Source organism: Passer montanus, unplaced genomic scaffold (assembly GCF_014805655.1).
Source record: "Passer montanus isolate IOZ18808 unplaced genomic scaffold, ASM1480565v1 scaffold50, whole genome shotgun sequence".
Taxonomy (NCBI): Eukaryota; Metazoa; Chordata; class Aves; order Passeriformes; family Passeridae; genus Passer; species Passer montanus.
Window position 1 is genome coordinate 2803266 of NW_024369930.1, and position 22504 is coordinate 2825769.

The 22504-nt window shown below is 36.7% G+C and overlaps 1 protein-coding gene across 5 annotated transcripts in view; it reads left to right on the top strand.

The window, feature by feature from the left end:
- The window catches only part of HGF (hepatocyte growth factor), a 58220-nt gene that overhangs the window by 19658 nt on the left and 16058 nt on the right, over positions 1 to 22504 (top strand). For 4 of the 5 annotated variants that reach the window (XM_039723797.1, XM_039723798.1, XM_039723801.1 and 1 more), the window contains 6 exons: positions 2424 to 2566; positions 4361 to 4481; positions 9263 to 9381; positions 18319 to 18493; positions 19904 to 20031; positions 21436 to 21538. In XM_039723797.1, coding sequence (XP_039579731.1) covers positions 2424 to 2566; positions 4361 to 4481; positions 9263 to 9381; positions 18319 to 18493; positions 19904 to 20031; positions 21436 to 21538 — 789 coding nt within the window. The remainder of the gene's footprint in view (positions 1 to 2423; positions 2567 to 4360; positions 4482 to 9262; positions 9382 to 18318; positions 18494 to 19903; positions 20032 to 21435; positions 21539 to 22504) is intronic. The other variant, XM_039723799.1, reaches the window with a different exon arrangement.

A 22504-nucleotide genomic window follows, 5' to 3' on the forward strand; every position in this document is an offset into this window, starting at 1 on the left:
GCTTTGTAGATCGGTTTTTCTCAACAGCTGATTATCACAAAGTGCCATTGGAAAATAAATCCCTTTTTCATATTTAAGGGAGAAATGTGTTTTAATGATTTTGAATTATATTTCTAGGAAGAATTGAAACATCTTGAAACTTTAAACTTTTGCTTCAATCTAACAAGTCATATTTTTATTTATTTGTATTCCATCAGAACACAGAGATTCCCAGCAAAACTCTGCTTTTTGTTATTGTCATCTCCATCCTAGTACAGATTTTAAGACTCTTAGAGAGTTTTAAATTAAAAAGTCCAATGTAAAAAGGTCTAAAAGGGAAATGGTCAAAGAGCAGACCAATGCTTCATAGACTTTTGGCTAGTTTCCATGGCTTTTGTGTGGTTGAATCTGTTTTTACCATTACTCTTACTGGCTTCAGTTTTTGGCTTTTTTTCTTTCTTTCCTTACCTAATGGAGATGAACAAAATCATCAGTTTTAGGAGTAGCCCTTTCTTCCACTTCTGAGTAGATCTTTACTGCAACTCATCTTTTCCTTTCTCAAGAACATTGCTTCAGTACCTGTTGAAGCCATTTTTATATCTGACCCATCTTGCATCCCTAGTGCTACTCATTTAGACCTTTTTTTTTTAATGCTCTTACAGCATACCTGATGTAATTTGAGATGCCTTTCTCTATATTTTCTAATGAGCAGAAAAGTTAAATAGACTATTCTAATATGCACTGACAGACCACTTTACCACATATGCGGGTGTGAATGTCTGATCAAAAATGTTCACCTGAGGGTCTTTAATTAAAAAAAAAATTAAGATACTTGCATTATAAGACTATAGAGGAAAAAAAAGAAGCACCAATTTTATAGGCAGCAGGAATGACATAAAAATTAATCTCTTCAAGTACCAAAAATAAAAAAGTACCTTTATGTAATGTTTCCATACTGCATTGACTAGAACCAAAATGTGACTGAAAGAGGTATTTTTCACTTCAGTTAGTGCAAGTATTTCATTAATGGGAATAAGATTTGAATAAAATGTCACCTCAAAATTTTCTTCTTGTTTCTCTCTCTCAAAGCACTCAAAATAAAATATTAGATATTTTCAGAATAAAAGGTGCATTATTTCTATTTCCACCAAGGCTTAAATATTGATAAAAAATGGAAAAAATCCTATAAATTTCAAAAAGTAAATGTATTAAATTCAGTTGCAAATTTATGTGATCCCCTATGTAGTTAACCCAGTATTTCAATTAACAAAAAACCTTCATGAGACAGATCTCTGATTTTAAGGTGCTTTCTAACTCCAGAGATTTAGCTGCTGTTTTGTATTGCTGCAGTGTAACTGGTAGAGAAATCCAATGAAACTGGATTTGTCTGCAATGTGTAGCATGAGCTGTTGAAGTGGCATTGAACAGACCAACTCTGGGGTTGGGTTCCTTACTATGGGGTTAGCTCTTCCTTATTTCGTGGGGTAAATAAGCTAGCATCATTTTTAAGTGTAAATATTTATGTATCTCTATTACATAAAGTGTGTGTGTGTGTCACTGTGTATGACATGGTTTCTCTATATGTAAGCACATACTTTTACAGATACCTGAGAAGAAAACACCTTGATCCTGCACATGTTAAGTCAGCTGGGGTTTTGTTAAATGTATCAACACATACAATGCAATTATGAGTGGGTCTGTAAGTAGCAGACCCTAAGGTGACCACAGTGGGGCTTGTGGCAGAGCAAGAAGGAGTGTGCTAAATGACCATGAACATTTTTTAGCTAAGAACGGCTAAAATGGCATCTGGGGAAATCTCTTGTGCTGAAATACAAAGCAGTCCCTGGTTTCAGGCAGTGAAAGCCTCTCAGTGAGGTGTAGCACAGACTTGGTCACACTTGCATGCTGCTGCTGATCAGTTCTTGCTGCTGCCGATCAGTTCTTGCTGCTGCCTGACCAGGGATGCAAAGAGATTTCTCTGCTTGTGAGTTTCACATAGTAGGTGAGCTCTGAGCCCAGCTGGACCTGTTGTATGTGCCAATGCATAGGACAGACAGGCCTCTTCTGGCTACAGACCCAATCAACCCCTGTCCACCCAGAGCTCCTGAAGGAGAATGCAGTGCAGGCTGGCAGGGAGTGTGTGACTGCCTCTGGCTCTGCCCTAGATAGTTGTCTCTGGACAGCTGAGGGATGGGAGTAAAACTCTCTTGAGCACGCTATGGGCTAGACAAATTGTCCCAGATTTAGGCCATTTAGGTTGAGTAATCCCATCTGAAGATGTCTATTTGTGTATGGACAGATATTTGGGTGTGTGCATTTGCTTAGAAAGGGTGGAGGGAGAAGGAAGCAGAAATGTGATTGTTTCTAACTGTTTGTAAAAATAGTATGATTAACCCCAACCTTTGCATGCTCTTATACTGTAATGATTGTCATTTTAAAACTAGCTTTTTGCCTTCGAGCTATCGGGGAAAAGACCTGAGGGAAAACTACTGCCGAAACCCCCGAGGGGAAGAGGGAGGCCCGTGGTGTTTCACCACCAGTCCAGAGACGCGCCACGAAGTCTGTGACATCCCCCTCTGCTCAGAAGGTAACCAAGCACAGCTCCTGCAGAAAGCTGCCTCTGCTCTGCTGGCAGCAGCTGCACAGAGCTCCCAGTAAGCACTTGCTCATGGCCTTTAGAGAAAGAATAGGTGATTTCTCGGCAAGAGTAACTCATATAGCTAGAAAAGAAGTTGATAGAAGAAGAGTAGGTCTTGTGACATTCCAGCATGCTGAAAGGCTCAGCAGCTTTTTTCAGGTTATGGAGGAGTAGCTTGAACAATGAAGTTGTGCTGATCACACAAATGTGATTTTTTTTTGCTGGTCTTTGTGAATCCATTACAATTTCAGTATTACTATGTGATAAAATCATCTAGTGCCATTCCATGGTAAAATCAGCTTTTCGTCTTCTTTTTGATGAAAATATAGATACTGGATTACAAGATGAAAGCTTAAGATAAACATGCATTTTGCTTTTTGAGTAAGTACTGTAAATAAGTATAACTCTGTGCAAATCTAACCCCATTTGACTTTCAAGTCACAGAATTAGAAAGACACTTTATATGCCCGTTGCATTTGTTGATTTTAAGTTCTATTAACCTCCAAATTAAGCTCTTATATCTTGCTAATCAGCCAATTCAGTTCCAGTCAATCAACCTATTTAAATCTTCAAGATAGGATGCCTTCAATTTTCCTGCTAATGTGTCACATGCAATATCTATGCTGTCCTTAGGAAAGGAAGAGGAAAAGGAGGGAGGGAGAGAGGGAGGGGGGAAGTGAGAGAGACTGGGAGGGAGAGAGGAAGAGGAGGAACAGAATAATTTACACGGAGCTTAAGAATTGTTAAAATCTATCATTTAAAGATAAACTTATGCAAATGGAATACTTGACCTGGAGCTCACTGCAGGATGAAGACTTTGGTAGCTGGTATTTTGTGATATCTGTAATTCCATACAATAGTATTTTCTAAATGATTCTTCCTCACAATTACTCTAATTAGGGAGTACTTGAGAAGTTTGTCTACAGTAAATTCTGGTGAATTTTTTAATATTTTCAGACCTTTCATTCTAAATGTTGTTCAACAATGCTTTCAAATTCCTCTGGTAACTTTTGACCACTCTCCCTCCATCCTCCATGCCCCCTACCCACTTTCCCAAACCAGGACTGAAAATGTATCTTAGTTTAAGCTGCCAAAAACCATTATCATCAAAAAGATACAGTATCATACATAGCTGGAAGTGCTGGATATATAAAGAAACACACTTTACTGAACTGAAATTGGGATTTTGCCAATATTCTGCACTTGAACTTGTCCTGCAATTATACTGTGACTTGGAGTGATTTAGAAAAATAAATGGTGCTAATTAGATAATATCACCTTTAAAAAATGCTTCTTCCTTAGCTATGTGTCTCTCTCTCTCTTACTAACCATAGATAAGGTTAGTGAAATATTGATAAGAACATGAATGACTCTAGGAGCCCCCCTCTACCTGCTTTGAAACTCTAAGTGTCCTATAAAGTGATATAAAATTTAAGTGCTAATCTGGATTAGCACTAACAGATAAAATTATATTCCAAAGAGCATTACACATACCATGTCATTTTTTAATACCTCTTTAGGCTGGTATCATTATATAAGAGCAGGGACATGTTGGGGTTTTTTATGTTCATTTCTTTGGTTTTGGTTTTGGTTTTAAGTTTGTTTTTTTGGGTTTTTTTGTTTTGGTTTGGTTTTTTGGGGTTTTTTTGGGGTGTTTTTTTTTTTGGTTGGTTGGTTGGTTTTTTTTTTGTGATATAAGCATTAATGTAATAAATGACTAGTGTCCATTTTTTTTTTTCTTAGTTGAATGCATGACCTGCAATGGAGAGAGTTATAGAGGGCCAATGGATCACACGGAGACAGGCAAGGAGTGTCAGCGCTGGGATCTTCAGAGACCACACAAGCACAAATTTCGTCCAGAGAGGTAACCTCTCCTACCCCCAAGCAAGACCATGTGGTCATAATTTGAAAATTGCACACATTCTGGAACCAGCTGAGCAAAACTAGCATTAGCTCAACTGAAATTTATGGAGTTCACCAGTTTTAGATGCTTGGGCTCCTGGTCCCTGGTGTAGGCTGGCTACTGACACCATGGATATGCAGGATGGAGAGGAGAGGCTGTTTTGTGCAGTTCTGGTTACATCCGGTGCCTGACTAGTGTACTAATGCTGCTACTGCTTTAATTGATCAAAAATTCCTCCCTAGTTCATTGGCAGTAAATAAATAACCTCTGAATATTTCTGTATGTATTGGTATGCAGCTGCAGTCAGCTTGAATACCTTAATCACATAGTAAGTAATGATTAAAAGTAATAAATTTTTGTTAGATCTCTTAACACCATTGATGAATATAAACTTCCAATATTGTCAAATAACAGTATCCATCCTCCTTTTTGCAATATTGAACAACTTTAAAGCTGTAGGTGACCTTCCATAATAATCACATTTAAGTATCCAATTTGTTTGACTGAACTGTTTGACCATTACATGTGTTTATTCACCCTGGGAAAGGATTTAATCATTCTGTTTAGCACTTTATGAACACGGATTTCTTTATTAGAGTTGTTTTCTTTTTTTTTTTCTTCTTTTTTAATTTAAGCACTGATTCACTGTGCCAAAAGCTGAGTCAGAAATAGCAAGACAATTTTCATCCCTGTTAGTGTTTGTCCTACAGGGCCAAATTCATCCAACTACAAAGGGTCATCTATAATACACACTTCTGAAAGTATTGTGGGAGGGAGAGGCTGGGAAGGGGTTAGGCCACACAGAAGGGGGGCTCTGTTCATCTCAAACTTTACTACAGTTTCATTTTAGTTTTATTCTGGATTTTGAATTAACTCCATTTATATATTGTTTTGAATAAACTTAAACTGCCAGACAAGGACTGCAAGAATCAACAAAATCAGAAGGATTAAGACCTTCCACTGAAAGTATCTTTTTATATGTTAAAGTGTTTCACCAAATAAAGCATTTTTTTTATTCTGAGAGATATGGGTACTGCTAGATTTTAGAAAGCCTGATTATTCAGCAAAATATTGAGGATTTGCAGTTTTGGAGCTTATGTGGTATAATCTGTTTTTTCCCTTGGCTTGGATGATCAGTTTCATGAATAATAGCAGTCTATCCCATTGTTCTGCCACAATAAATATTTTGTATTAGCAGAGTGGGACTGAAGATAATCTGTTTCTGAGTTTTGCCATGCACTTACTGTGTATTCTAGAATAAGTCACAGAAACAGTTTTGTTCCTTTGGAGTGAAACATTTATAGAACTCATGGGTACAAACAATAATAATTTTACTGTCAGGAGGAAATTTCTTTTTTTCCATTAATTTCTGATTGTTTTGCAAAATGACTTTTCAGACTAACCACAGTCTTACGAACAATCGTCTTCCTCTTTGAAATAATTCCTTCTGAGAACATCTTCTTGAAAGATTTCAGACAGTAATAAAGTGGTTGTTTTTTTTTTTTAATCAAAAAGCAGCCCATCCAGATTGAACTGACTTGAGTGGGCTTTCAGAAGAGTAATGTAGTCCAGCATATTTCTGATATACTGATGTTAATTAGCTCTGTGAATGGTCACTAAAAGTAGCAGCAATTATGCTTTAGTTATACCACATTTTTAAAATCCTGAAGGTTTTGGTTTGCTGGCTTGCTTGTTTTTTTCATAGTTGTATAAGTTGGAAATAAGAGAAAAAGTCTGGAAAAAATGACCCATTAAAATACAGCATTTTCTAGAGACACTTGTAGTATGTCTTCCAGGTGTAATGTAAATAACCTGTAAACCAGGAAGGATTATCTGGACAGATTTAAACCTGTTTTCATTTAGGGCTTCATCAGTTGCAATGATGAAGAAAATGAGTAAAGATGGTAATCTTTCCAAATGCACCAGGTGCTCTTGGACAGTGCTTTTGGCTCAGGGTAAATACAACTCACTTTTCTGTCACCTCAATGAATTACTCCACATTTACTCCCCTCAGAGGTCAGTTACTGAAGATCCTTACTGTCTGCTTAGATGTGATTGAAGCGAGCAGAAGGATTTCTTCCAAACAGCTCCTGCATGACCCATTTCCAGCTGTTCTCCATCCATTCCAGGATGCAGAATTTTATTCTGAAACTCCACTTCTCTCGTGTTCTCCTCACGGGCACAGCTATGCCTCAGGATGGAAGGAAGACCACTGAGGATATTGTCTTGGGCATAGGGCATCATAAGGGGGAAAAATTTTTTGTCCTTTTCTGCTCAAACTCAAACATCCTGTGAAAATATTTACTATGTGGAGGAAAGTAGGGTTGAAGTGTATCATAGGAGGTGAATAACATCACTTTATTAGTACCCTGGTACTAATAATTTATGCTAATTTATATCTCTTGTATGAAAATTTACTTTATAAAAAATTAAGTTTCCAGTCCTACATGTCTTAAAAAAACAAACTAACAAACAAACAAAAAACAAACAAACAAAAAAAACCCAAAAAACAAAGGGGAAAAGAAATATTGGTGAAGAGCTTTAGATATTAAGTTCCATTTTATTTCCAGCAGAGCTGGGGATCAGCATCTATCTCTTTAAAAAGAGTAAATTTTATCTCTGGCTAATACTCTCCTCTCTGTTCTCTAGAAACTAAAGTCTTGATTTTGAAACCAGATATTTATCTTGATGCTTCATTTCAGTTCTGGCAATGAAGTACATTTCAAGGGGGAAAACCCAGAAATATGTAGAGTTCTAGAAAAAAATTTCTGACACCTCAGGCTCTTTCTTAGGGGTAAGAAGGGGTCTGTGCCCAAATGTACTAGGGAAGGAGGAGTGTGTACAACAAAGAGTCAGCCCTCAGGGAATCCTGCATAGCCTCACTGCTGAATTGTGTGGAACAGTTTGAAGCCCTGTTGTTTATCTTATTGCTAATATTTGTTTCTTAAAGGTATTAGTTGACCTTTTTTATAGCAATTGTTGCTTGCTGGGTATGAAGGAAGACAGAAGCCTCCCTTAATATTGGGGGAAGAACTATTGACTGGGAAGTCTAGTTTTACTCTAGAAATGGACATATCTAGTGAAAAGATATGGCTCACAGGCGCTACACTATCCCATGAAGACACTCAAAGCTTGATCCTGGATGAACATATCTATCTAAGTTTTAATTAGTAGATAACCCGTGTTTGATATACTGTGGGAATAGGCCATATAGTATTAGGAAGGATTCAATGCAAAGACAGACATTTGCATTCTAGAACGTGGATTCTTTGTATCAAGAGCTGTTTCAAATGCATTTTGTGAACTGTGACTGCAATATCACAGTTTGCCATTCCTGGATTCACCTTGGTTCTTTAGTGGTAACATGCACTTTCCATGTTATTTGACAAGGAAGGTGTTCTGCCAGCATCAAGGCTCATCACTGCCTCAACTGGGATGCCAAACCCATATAATTTTCTGCTCTATTATTAGCCCATTAACTATTTTTTTGGGAAATCCATGGACACAACTTGTTCTTTACAGTTTGTTTTACAACTAGCAGAAAATAGGGTACAGCTGCTAGATCTGAAATTACCATGTTCTTGACTGCCTCACCTAGTTGGGTGAGGTTTCTTCTTGGTGGTTTCATTGTCATTTTTGTTTTCTTTATGTTTTTTTGAATTCTACTTAAATCTTATCCTTGTCCCTTGTATAGATGAAGGAACCCGACTTTTCCTAAGAAATGGGAGATCAAGTTGCAAATGGGTCAAAATTAGCATGATCATTGGACAGAAAAAGCATCCTAGCAAAAACATACACTTGTAAATCATATTTTCTTCTGCTTGTGTGAAGCACATCTGCTTGCAGTTGTAAATGGATTCAGGTTCCCAAGCAGTTAACTTTATTGCTCTCTTACATACTTTTCAGGTTTTCCTCAGAGGCAAGTCTACTTTTTGTTTCTTTTGCAAACACATTTCAATAAAACTGGAAGGCCGAGACAATTTGTATTCTCTAGAGAAAAAAACCCAACCTGATGGATTTGTCTCCTTCAGGTTTACAGATGTTAGTATCATGTATTTACACAAAAAAACCCTAGATATCTTGGATATCTGATAGTCAGTGATGGCTGTAGGAATGTGGAAACATTTAAATATAGCACAATATTATCTAGTCTTAATGAGATAAAGTGAGACGGAAGTTATTTACTTATTTTTCTCCTTCTTTCTTCCAATGCTTGAAATGAGGGCATGACCAAAAATAAGCTCTGTTACAAAAATGGAGTTATCATTAGCAGCAAAGCTGCTCAAAATAGCTTCCAGTTTGAACCCAGGGCTGTTGCACCGAAGAACCTGTTTTCTTAATGAGTCCGGCATGGCAGGCAGTATTTAGATAATCCACATTTAATTGGTCTGTTTAAAACAAAAATGAATGGCTTAAGTGTCTGGTCATCAGTTGACAGACACAAGAGCAAGAGTTTAGCAATTAGTGGAGTTAGCCTATCCGGTACCCTGTGCATTAGCACAGCAGGGAGCCCCCTCAGTGGAGGTCTGATCCTCCTGCAGATTTGGAAAGTGTTTATATGTTATTAACTCTTTAACAGCGTTAGAAGCATATTTGCATCCATCTTACAGGATCAGACCCAAGGTTAATAGGAACCAGTTCTTGTTTGCCTCTGCTGAAATCTGTCCTTTAAGTACCTTGTAGAAGGCAGTGCAGTGTTGCCAGGAAGACTTCCCTGACACGTTTCTCATTGTGGTTTGCAGATATCCTGACAAGGGCTTTGATGATAATTACTGCCGCAATCCTGATGGCAAGCTGAGACCATGGTGCTACACTCTTGACCCTAACACCCCCTGGGAGTTCTGTGCAATTAAAACGTGTGGTGAGTTCAAGCAAAATTTATTACTTCCTTTTCCTTTCCAAAATCTGGACACAGATATTTCAAGCAGTGTAGGACCACCGCTAGTTCATTCATTGCCCTTCAATGGCTTTTAAAACATGGCTTTCAAAGAGGGTGTCCTATAAACACTTTATATTTAATCTGGACAGGAAAGAAGAGTTGTGTGTTGCTTACCACAGGAATATGTGTATGTCTTATGTACTGTAAATTGCATTAAAATGTATGAAAATCAAGAACTAAAAAAGTGAGGCAACAAAATCATGAGGATCTCATGTGCAGTATTGGTTTGGCCATGCTGGACATTTGCATTATCATTTGAGAGTGTCAAATATCATTTGCTGCACACACACAATCCCTCCTCAGTGTCCTCTGCTAACAACTCTTTACTGCTTTGCAGTTCTAGGCCTTGGGTCCTGCACATTATTCAGTCTTGTGCTGAAGATAGAATTATTCATTTCCACATGGGTCTCTCTGTGATACTCAGCACTCTATATCAAACCAGCCCACAGGCAATGAATTTCTTTTCATCCACCAGTTACAAGATGGTGGCATTTGTTAACCACTCTTTAGAAACAAGGAATTGAACCAGAGTGACATTAAGGTGTACAGTTATTGGATGCTCACTCTGAGATGCTCTTGTATGGCATTTGAGAGCTTAGTGCATCATGTTATATCTACAAAGCTCAGATCATCTTAACTTTGGTGACAGCTGTGACAGCTCTATTTTACTGATAATTAGATGTCTTAAATGTGAAGTAAAGGGACAAAAAAGGAAGGTAGAACTCTTGGTCATTCCTTTAAAACTCGAGCAAAATAATTTTTCTATCCTTTCATGGTAATACTGAGGCTAAGGCAGGTGGTAGAATCAGTTTTACTGAGACTTGCTTTAAATATTGGAAGAGGTGGCAAGGAAGAGGTGTAATAGCTCTGACATGAAACTTTGTGAGTCATTGCTGCCTAAAGAGGGATTCTCCACCTTTGCTTAGAATTCTTATCAAACAAATTTTGCCACATTTTCTGCCTGAATCACTAATAATTCAGAATTTTCTCTCCTTGGCTCCTCATAGCTTAATGTCTTGGAGATTCAGTCTGGTCTAACCAGTTCATCAATTTTTGAAATCCAAGGGTTGACTAAGAATTTTCTGTACCACCTGATGTAGAGTAATTTAACTTATTCTATCTTATGTCATTGCAATTCCAGTATAAGGTAGTTAAAATATCAAAATTATTCCACTGTAAAAAAGGCAAAGTTATTTTGATACTTTGGGCAATGTCTAATCAGGTTCTCCAGTGGAAACTTGGCAGGATGGCTGCTTATTTTGGATCAGACACCCATTAAGTCACACCCATGTTGATAGTCTTACCTGTGAACTACAGGACTAATTCATGTTTTTTTATATCTAGACTTACTGATAAAGGGGAAAGCTCAGACTGCCTCCTTTGTGAACACAGTTGCTTAGCTGTGTTAACTGAATCATCTTTAAATTTTTTAGTTGCTCCATTAAGTACGGAGCTGCTGCTTTGGATTTTTGGCCTGTGTTGGTTTGGGTTATGTTTTGGTTTGTGGTTTGTTTTTTTAAACTAAACTTTGCTTCCTACACTTCTCCAATTATTAGATAACGTATGAATCATGTGCAGCATACTAGAACTGTTCTTTTCCCCTGTTACTATTATGAAAAAAAGTATTCCGAAGTTACAGCTGACTGTTTCACAAATGCAACTTTTATAAACCTTTATCCTTTGGCATTTCCTGAGCTGATGTGTCAGTGTTCTGAGGATTCACATCTGGCTTTGTTGGTCTATATCAACACTTGCTGATAAAGGGGAAAGCTCAGACTGCCTCCTTTGTGAACACAGTTGCTTAGCTGTGTTAACTGAATCATCTTTAAATTTTTTAGTTGCTCCATTAAGTACGGAGCTGCTGCTTTGGATTTTTGGCCTGTGTTGGTTTGGGTTATGTTTTGGTTTGTGGTTTGTTTTTTTAAACTAAACTTTGCTTCCTACACTTCTCCAATTATTAGATAACGTATGAATCATGTGCAGCATACTAGAACTGTTCTTTTCCCCTGTTACTATTATGAAAAAAAGTATTCCGAAGTTACAGCTGACTGTTTCACAAATGCAACTTTTATAAACCTTTATCCTTTGGCATTTCCTGAGCTGATGTGTCAGTGTTCTGAGGATTCACATCTGGCTTTGTTGGTCACGTAAGCTTATGCCTCATGCAACTTCCAGTATCTACAGTCTGGCCTCAGCCTTATAAAATAGTTGGGTGGGGGATCTCCTGAAAACTACTGGATTATCACCTTTGTCTACCAAGTCATAGCAGAGCCCTGAAGAAAAGGTAAAGATCAAAATGAAACTAAAAACAACTCCAAAACACAGTGTAATGATTTTCATATTGTGATGAAAGCCTTTTGTCTCATTTCTAGGCAAAAGTTCACTGAATGAACTAGAAATTCTTTCCTTCAGTTAGAAACTATATTAAAATCAGTGGAAATTTCACATGTAAAACTGTATTTTCCCTGCAGAATACTGTATCTCTTTTTAAATTAATAAGGCAACCTCTATGAGAAAAAAAGTTAAAAGTAGGGGTCATGAAAGCTTAATACAGCAGATATTTTCAAAGGGTTTTTCTCACAGGCATATGACATTGCCCTCTGTGTTAGATGCAGTGGTGCTCAGCGCTTTCCTTTATAACCCACTGAGGGAATTTATTGCTGATGCTACTGTTAAATCACCATCTTGATGGCCAGAATACTAACAGAAATTATTTCAGTTTTCTGTCTTTCTTGAGGCTCATAAAAAAACTGTTTTCCCACCTCCTAGCAGGGAGCCCAAAACACTTGGCTATTCTGGGTTTCGGTGGCTGCTCTGTTTCTGATGCTGAGGCTGTTTGTAATCTCAGAACACTAAAAAGAGAACATCATGAGTTATAGGTCTTTATAGCTTTGTGGTTTGGATTCTCACACAGGTTTTTAATTCCTATGCTGAGGACTGTTTATTTAATTTACAAGAAATACTAATTAGGAAAGATGCTTTGCAAATCCATGTTCTTGGACCATATACAAAAATGTAGGTGTCCTCTCTTTGGGGAGTGACCACAAGACAGCATGCTGCTTGTGGCTTTTTGCTACATGTCGTGAGTGCTAGTGTGCTTTATAGCCAAAATGCTGACAACAGCTCATATACAAAATTTTCGGCAAAAAAGTTGGTGGAAGGAAGCGTTTAGAAAATAAATATGGTTTTAAGACTGAAGAGAGAGAGGGCATTGTAATTTTACTTCCAAGCACAGAATGCAGCATAAAACATTGTGGCTTGCAGCCAGGGCTGTGAGAAAGAGATGACAGGAGCAATTAGGAATTAGAGATGGCTCAAGCTGCAAAAACTGGATTTGGATTAAGACTTTTGGGACCCCAAGACTGGTTTGAAGTTGCTCACATATGTGTCTGTGGTTTTGGCTTGAGACAATTTTTAGTTAGAAGAGAGGATAAAAGGACAACTAACAGCAATGAAGAAGTGTAGGATGAAATGAAGAAATGGAAGCAATGCCAGCAAACATGAAAAAGGAAAATGACTGTTATTTTGGCATAAATGAGAACATTGACTACAGGGAAGACAGGAATAGGGAACTAATTCTGTTTTCTTTAAAGCCCAAACGGATAGCAGCTCCTCTATAGATGAGCTTCAGAGAGGTGCTGAGACCCATAAAGGAAGCTACATATATCAGTCATTTGAGAACTGCAGAGCTTTTTGGAATTACTGTGTTAAGGACAGTGTTTCATTGATGCCTATCTGATGTCCAGCCAACCCAGATGCCTTTACTATGGATTTAGCCTTTGCTACCAGTAGTCATTGACAGTAGTCATGGGTGACCAGAGCTTGAAAAGCCTTCAGAAAATTCAATAAAGGCCTCAGTTGGATGGGAAAGAACAAGTAATGAAACCCCAAAATTGCGACTCTAGATCTAAAATGAACTGTTGCAGTGTGCCTACAGCTTTTAGGAAGGCAAAAACCCACTAATATTAAATTAGTCGTTCTTTAGAAACAGAGATTTCAACTGTCTATTTGAATGCACAGTTCTGATTAAAGAGTTATTTGTTGAATCATTGTACATAAACAAATAAGATTAGGCTCATTTAAGGTTAATATTTGTGTAAGATAAAGATGTTTATAGAAAGAGGCAGGGAAAAGAGACTGATATTTAGAAGCTGATAAAGTGTTACCTTCAGTCTTGCTTTACAAGGAGACACAGAATAGGTCCAGTGTTCACTGTTTATGCAACAGCTTAATCCATATTGCCTCAAAAAGGATATTTCTCAAATCCTTTTCATCATTTCTATGATAATTTGAAATTTAAACTTAAGAACACTAAATGTGAGGAGATTTATTTTTTAATATATTTAAAATAAAAAATGGTTTGAATTTAAAGCCTTGTTGTAGACATTGGAACAGCCTGGAAGGATCTCTCTGTGCTCATGGACAAATTAATTGTATGTGTGAAGGTTTTAGGCGACAATGAGTTCTTCAGTACCGTGATTCTTAAGCTTGGCTATAATTGATTTCTTCACTTTCTCATGTGTTTTTACTGGAAAACAAAAAGCAAAACACTGAAAAGCAGTTGGGCTTTCCTTCCATTCTTGGACTGTGCCATGGTACATTGAAGAAAACTGAGCATGTAACTGAGTATGAGCAGCTTCAAAATGCCTCTCAGCTTTCTTAATAACATTTGTAGAATTGCATGGATCATGTTTAGAAGCAACTTTTTTAATTGTTTTGGTACAAATCAAAGCACATTTTCCTTCTGTTGACTGACACTGTAGAAGAGACATTGCATGAATATAAGCAAGAACAGGTATTTTATTCATGATACAATTTAGGTCTCTGCTTCTTTTCCAACTGTGCCTTTTTCCACAAATACATAGGTTGTATTGTCATGAAAGGACATGCATTCTCCAGCAAAATCTCTACCTTCTTTTCAGTCAGTATAATTCTCACCACTGACCTTAAATTTGTGCAGGATTTTCTTCTGGGTCATTGGGATTAAAGTGTGAAATAGTATCTAGCTGGTTACTTCAGCTGTCGAATGACTCAAGGCCCCTGCTGATTCCCTCATGCTGGTGTTGCTGTGAGAACCAGAACTGAGAGGACTATCTGTGGCTTTATACATAAGGCTCTGCATAATGTTTCATCTTTTTAAGAATCTATGAATGCATGAGCTGGCCCATATTAATAAACTTATGTATTTTGAAGTATCAAAAAATGAGGGGTTTATGGGGAAAAAAAAAAAGGATGTCTTTGCATTATTGCTCTTTGGCTGGGGACTTTGGAGTGAACATGTGAAGGTAGAAATACTACTAATGGGAAATCCCCTCATGGGGCTGTCTGAGTTACATGTTTAATCTTAGTCATCCAGAATTTTTAAAAAAAAACAAACAAAAGCCCACAAAGTTCAAAAGCAGCAAAATGCTGCTAACAACTACCAAATTCTTCCGTTCATAATGAACTTTCCTACAAGAGTAAGAAGTGACACTTCATCCATAAATTATAAATAGTAGTCTTTTGTAAGGTGGAATTTTGTGTGATCTTTCTTTAACAGTACTTTTAATCTCAGTTCAGAACTAAAAAAATTTTTACTGAAGCAAAAAAGTCCTGGGAACTTCCATTATGAAATATTAGTAAGTACTTAAAAGTAAGGATTGCTTATTGATTTTAAATTAATATAACTAAATTAATATTGTCTTCCTCATTGGAATGATTCCTTGGATTTTCAGATCTTAATTTATATTTTAGAGTATTTACTGGGATAAGGATGGGAATTCGATTTTATAGATTTTGATCTTGATTTTGCCTTGTAAGAGAACTGGTGAGTGTGGTTTTAGGGCTCTTCCACCAATGCTCTACACATCTTATGTTCATGCTCAGAGTTACTAAATTTAGTTAATTTGGTATGTGGATGATGAGTAATTAGCCTCAGCAACAAGACCAGTACTGAATGGAGATGACTATGTAAGTTGTAGGCTTGGACAGCCTGGGCACTTATTTTGGCAAGTGCTGTATAATCTGCAGTGTCTGGTGAGACAGGCACTGCTCCTCAAGCTCTTGCCTGTTCCTGTGCACATCCAGCCCAACTTTCATTAACAGGAATAGGGAGACTGTTCCCATCATGCCTGTTTGTGGAATCGACAGATGAATGAAGGATTTCTCAAGCCTTTATTGGTAAGTTTTGAGCTTTCTGTGAGACTCAATAGCTAGAATGTGAATTGGTTCTGAAGGCACAAGCCCTCAGAATTTCAGAATTAAATTTTTAAAATATCTTGGAGTCTCATTTTTCATGTTTCAAAATGAGACATTTGTAGTATATGCAGGTGGTTCAGCAAGAAGAATTTGGGGAGGGTTCTGTGGACCTTTTGGAACAATGAAACTGTTTTGTTAGTTAAAATAATACTATTTTACTGATCCCTCTCATTACTAGAATTCTTATTGAGACCTGCCACAAATAACAAGAAATAGCAGATAACCACATTACAGATTTTGAAACAATTTCTCTTTCAGTTATTGTAGTGCAAGTCTTTCCAGAAGTGGCTTGGCTGTGCAAATATTCATGACAATGTGAAAGTTAAGTTATTCTGATGCCTTTACGTTGTACATTTTGACATGGTAAAGTTGTAAAATCTGATCTACAGGTAGAGGTCACTGTCCAGACACATAATGTAAGGTTCAACAATTAACTGTGTATCTGCAGATGTATAAGAAGGAATGCTCTACAAAATTACTGTGGCCTTGATTAAATCAATTGATGCATCACTTATTTCATTTCAGGCATCTGATTTAAAAAAAAACAAACCCACATAATGATACATAAACACTAATCTAATTACTTTTTCTTTAGCATGACTGAGTACAGAGGAGGTGCCCTACACAGTTCATTCCAGTTGAAATAGTAACGTTTTGTGTATAGATAAGGTCTTTGCAGCAGCTTATATTTGATTGATTTTTTTGTACATTATTATTTAAGATGACCTTTTGCTAGAGTTATATAGTTTTAATTTATTAATTTACTTAGGAAATATTATGAAGCCAGGGTGTATGCTGAAATTTAACATCTTATGGAACTCTTCATCCCTGCCCCTCAGGTCTTTCCCCAGATCTCTTTCATTTGTATAAAATAAATGCATGTATTTTTGAAAAAGAGTAATATGTATTTGAATGTTGCATAGCAATGTTCACTCTAATCAGCTTAGAATCTATTTTAAAATATAACTTCATTTCTTTTCATATATTACTTATAATGGAAAACAGGAATATTGCAGCTATTTATTACTCAAAGTAGTATGAATTTATCTTTTTTTAGTCTTATTATTTAAAAAGTGAGGTGTAAAGACCGAATACAAAGTCTGCAAGACTGTTTGATGAGTCCTCTAGAAAGAGTGCATTTGTCAGCCTGCAGAAATCTTGTGATACTTGCAGTGCCATATCCTTTTGACTTTGGAATGAGCTTGGAACTCAAAATCTCGTTGAAACAGGACAACATTTGCCTTGGGAAGGAGGGACAGGAAATGAATTTGACCATGAAACACTGACTTAAAAACATCAACCAGATGAAGAGCAAAAGGGATGCATGGATAAATGTATAATTCAACTACACAACTTGATGTTATCATCTGACAGGGAAATGATCTTTAACGTCAAAGATCAGTCAGCAAATCAGCCAAAACCATCTGTTATGACATTTGGTTTCCCTAAGATCCATATTTTCTTGGAGTCCATGGAACTGGCTCAAGTTACCAGGAGTGAACTAATTATGAGTAACACATAAATACTGTTCTCTTCACTGGACCATTTGAAGAAAACTAAATAAAGAAATTAATTCTTTATTTAGACATACTTTTTGCTGGCAACAAACACTTTTAAGATAATTAATAAAATTAGTCTTGTTCACCATAGCAATTGCCAATAGATATGGTGTTTCTTTTAAAGTACTGTATTGGGAACTTTTGAATATTGAAGAAGAATTGCTCTTACTGCAGTGCATTTAGCTTTGTACTACTTTGTATATATCTGATGCAATATCTGTGCCATTAATTTGCAATTATGAAAATTGCATAAGAAATAAAAAGAGACTTTTAAGTTATGTGAATGAGTCATTTCAAAACCACTGTTTTTCTGAATTTAGTTCAAGACATCCCACACCAGGGTGAGTGCAGAGTATATCAACATCTGTAAGAGATCTTGAGTCTGATGAATTTGTTAGTCTTTAAAACTTTTTCTCTCTGTAGAGAATACTGATCTTTCATTTCAAAAGTTAGACTTTTTTTCCCCCTCTTTTAACCATATGAGGCATAAAAAACCCCAAAAAACAAACAACCTTCTAGGAGAATTTAGTACATTATCTTATAATAGTATCTATATTTTTTAATAAATTTTTTTTTATCTGCATCTTTTTTTCCTGTGACCTGATATTCTGGGAATTCTTTAGAGAAACCCAATTGTATTTTAATCCTACAAATATGTGTTACCATGTTTAACAGTGCACATGTGGGTGGCCGTTTAATTTTTTAAAGCTGAGGGAATGATATTTGCTGAACTTGAAAAAATAACCAGGAATGTCTTCTAACTTCCAATGGTACAGCATAGGCCAGGTGTCTCATGCAAGAAAATATTACAAACTCTTTGCATGCAAGCAGATAAACTAGCATAAAGTCTGGCACTTGTTTTGATTTTGGATTTTTGGTGGATGTTGTAAATATGAGGAGAAAATTATTCTATAATCACTTTGGCAATTCCACCAATAAAACTGCAATTATCATGATTCGAACATCATGTAATCCATGACTCTATCAGTAACGTGCAGTTCAAACCTGACACCCTGAGCCATTTTTAAGAGAATGAAAGAGCCCTTCTTGTCTGGGTCTGCAGAGGAAAGCGTGGTGAACAGCACCGAGGCGACAGCCGAGACCACGGCGTGCGTTCGGGGGCAGGGCGAGGGTTACCGCGGCACCGTCAGCACCATATGGAGTGGAATCCCGTGCCAGAGGTGGGACTCCCAGTTTCCTCACCAGCACAACATCACTCCCGAGAACTTCAAATGCAAGTGAGTAGATACGTGTGGCTATTATTATTGCAGTGGGAAAAGAGCTGAGTTTTAAAACTTTTAACAGTTCATGCCCCTGGAGAAGACCATAGAGCCCTTATCCTTCCCCTTGTTCTGATGCATCCACTCTACCTGCTGAGGCTCAAAACCATTTGAGCCTGGAAAAATCAATCCTTCACATCTCAAAGGAATCGTTCTAGATGAACTTTTGTGAAGCCCTAGGGATTTTCATGAACTTCTCCTTCAAGCATGCATTCACCAATATGATTGTGAAGTGTCTGGATGTGTCCCAGGCTAGGACCTGAATCCCAACAACATTGATACATTACCACTTGATTTTTTTCATGGAACTAAAAACTTATTCAGAACTTGATTGCTGACTTTAATTTAATATGTCCTAAATATCACCTGAATGTAATCTTTGTAATAATTAACACTCATTTGAAATCACTTCTTTAATTTTTAATATTTTAAATCCTTTTTCTGTCTCATTACTAAATATAGATGCATCAATAGGACTCCTTTTACTTGACTGACCACTGGTCATCAAACTCTTCTGTATGGTTCATAAACTCCCAAGGTGTGAATAATCTACTAATTTTAGGCACCTTAGTAATGCTCATTCAGTCCTTTTTTAACTAAGCATAGAGGAAACCTTGCTGACCAGATTGGAGCCACAGCCCAGTTTGCACTAAATATCTTTACTGATGGATAAATATCAGTAAGAATTACAGTATTAGGACCATTCTTTCCATAGTCTGTTATCAGCAAGTGCTGCAGATGTAAAAAATACAGTGAAATATGGAGATGCACAGAACATGGCAACTGTCAGGAGACAGGGAAATAAAACTTACATTTAAGAGGTTTGAATATTTCATGCAAGCTGCAAAAGACATTTAAAGATGTTCCCTTGTGACTGACTTCTACTTTAAAGGTAACAGCTGTAGTAAAAAGGGTAACATACACTTTTTTATTTTCTACAATTCAGCTTCTTAAGTGAGTTTCTGATAGTCTAAAACACTGTTTCTCCAAACACAGCAGAACCATTCAAAGTACAAGGACTTTTAAGCACTTTGGTAATGTTTGTATTTAAAAGTACTTGTAATATATTGCAGGTGTATCCAATGTCAGTTGCATGCAAATTTTGATGGAGGATCCTGAATGAAAATATTGTTAATCTACAAATGAAGTCTTATATCCCATCAAAACACATGTCTGCTGAAAATGAATTTCCACAAACATATTCCTATTGCATTCTTACTGGCTCCTCATCTCCTTGCACTTGACACTGATTGTTAACACAGAGACCTGAATGAGCCTGTATTTTTGTTAATTCATGACAAAAAACAATGGACCACATTGGTGGGTTTAGGTTATCCCTGCTGAGAGCTAACATATTTATTTTTACAGGGATTTGAGGGAGAACTACTGCCGAAATCCAGATGGATCTGAATCACCCTGGTGCTTTACCACTGACCCAAACATCCGTATTGGTTATTGCTCCCAGATTCCTAAGTGTGATGTATCAAATGAACAAGGTAACTGAGGAAAGGGTGATAACATGATTTTAAGTGAATGCCATACTGTTCCAAATATCAAGTAGACAGCCTTGAAAACTGGAGAAGTTGTGTCTGTATTACACCTATGTAGTTCTGCTTTGGCTTTGTTGGCATGCTTGGGGTTCATTGTCGTATAAATGAGATTCCTTTCTGAGTTTAATTTGTAATTCCTGCAGGGAAAGCTGCATGAAAGATTTTATTGGACCTGATTTTTAGACAAGGCCTATATCTGCTCTACTGTCTTTACCGTTCTTAGTTTGAAAGGCCTTTTTCCACAGCTGAAATTATTTCCTTGATTCACAGTCTTTTTGTAATTGCATATCAGGCTACCAAAAAATGATTTTTTCCCTTTTTATTTTCTTGCAAATACCTCTAGAAGGGAGGTATTGAAAATCTAGAAGGGATCGGTCCTCTAAGTTCTTACCTACTTCTGCCTGTGAGGTTCATTCTGAGTCTTTAGGCAAATGTTTATCCCATGAGGTTTTGCTATTACTGTAAGGACTAAGGTTGCATTCTGAATGGATGTCAATCACAGCATAAACTGAGGTGAAGTCCTCAGACCTACAACCCTACATCAGGCTGCATTAACATCTCCATCTTTACATTTTAGCCAATGTTACTGTAAATTTTAAAAAAGTTGCAGTTGCAAGACTTATGTAAGAGAAAAGATTAAACTTTTACATTCATTTTGTGTTTCTTGTAAAGTATCAATTATCAAAAAGTAAAAATACTGATGAATATGAAATTAAGTGCTTTATGCAAAATGTCTTTATAGTACTGATAATTTTAAACAATTCTCTTGAAAAGTCTCAAAAAGGCTTGTGATAAAAGCTTATGAATTAAACATGACTTCTGCTGGAGCGAACAGGCAAGTTTTTGAATTACATTAAAATTAAAGTCATGATGATTTTTTGATTTTGCTGAAGTACTTAAGTCTAGAATTATATATGTTGCCAATATCTGAAAACTACACAAAGCTAAATGAATGCCTTTTTTTTGTGGAGAGATGAATAGGGGACTATTTTTTCTTTTTTTGTGTAAACTAGCTTCTGACAACTTTTAGGATATTCTGTATGACCCTTCTAAATTAATCATAAACCAACTATTTATGAAAGAAATTTTTCATGTCTGTGTAAATAAGACAAAATTTAAAATACTGCTGTGTTGAGAATGAAGGTCTCAAACAGGAGATTACGTATTTAAATTTGAAAACTATTTTCCTTTTTTTTCTGATCTGATTTATGCAATTATCTTATTAATAGTATATAGCATTTGCTTAAAAGAACACTCTAATAATTTGGATTACTGATGGAAAGGAAGAGTTTTCTTCTTAATATTGCACAATCACCCTCCACTTTCCTGTCTCATCATTCTTCTTTTCAGATTGTTATCGTGGCAATGGCAAGAGTTACATGGGGAATCTATCCAAGACAAGATTTGGGCTAACTTGCTCCACATGGGACAAAAATATTGAAGACTTACGTAGGTGTGTACATATTAAAAAGAAAGAGATGGTTCAGTGAGTCCTGAATAAATACAGCCTCCAGATGGTAACTCTTTTTCATCTGCATTGATTCTAAAGTAGCCCCTTATGTCCTGGAGCTTTTAATATCTTTGTTTTCCTAACCTTTTTATTTTTCTTTTCTTTGTGTTCAAATATATTACACAACATGACTTTTTTCAGGCTAACCAGTAATTGCAGGCTTTGGGATGTTTCTTAGTGCTTAGTTTACTGGCCTATTTTACCCCATCCTTGTCCTTGAAAGTTTGCTATAATGAGATGATATCAGAAATAAGAGGAAATGGTTGTCTCATCAGCCTCATCTCATACCTCATGCTGCTTCAAGGAGGAGATAGGACTTGAAACCACCTAATTTCCCTTGCAGGCTGAAATTGACTCTTTAGTCTACAATCTAGTGACACTGACATCAAATGCTAATAAAAAGACCTGCAATTTCTGTAGTTTATCATTACTTTGACTCCATATTCAAGTAGTAGAAACGCAAATTAATTTTTTTGTTGAAGTAAAATGAATTATCAGGACTATATATAACATAAGGGATTCATAAAATGTTTTGCACTAGTGTGTATGAGATATCACACACACTAGTGGCTGTGATGAAAATAGTTTCTCCTTCATTTTCTTTTAGTTTCTGAAGCTGATGCAAATGTGTCAATATTACCTTTAGTACTTGTTGTAGAGCCACAGTGCTGAACATATAAGCTATTGTCCTTTGGAAGGTCTGTGTAGGTCAGACTGTCAGCCTTTGGGGAAGCTGTATTGCAAAAGGCAGACTTCAGTGGTCCTGTCTGGTATCATCAGCTGGACTACATGTGTTTCTTCCCCCAGAGGGTGAGAGAGAGGATACATATTCCAGTGTGCTACCCATGGAAGGGAAGCAGAGGTTTAAGCTCATGCTGTCTGAGAAGCATGATAAGTCTTAGTTTGCTG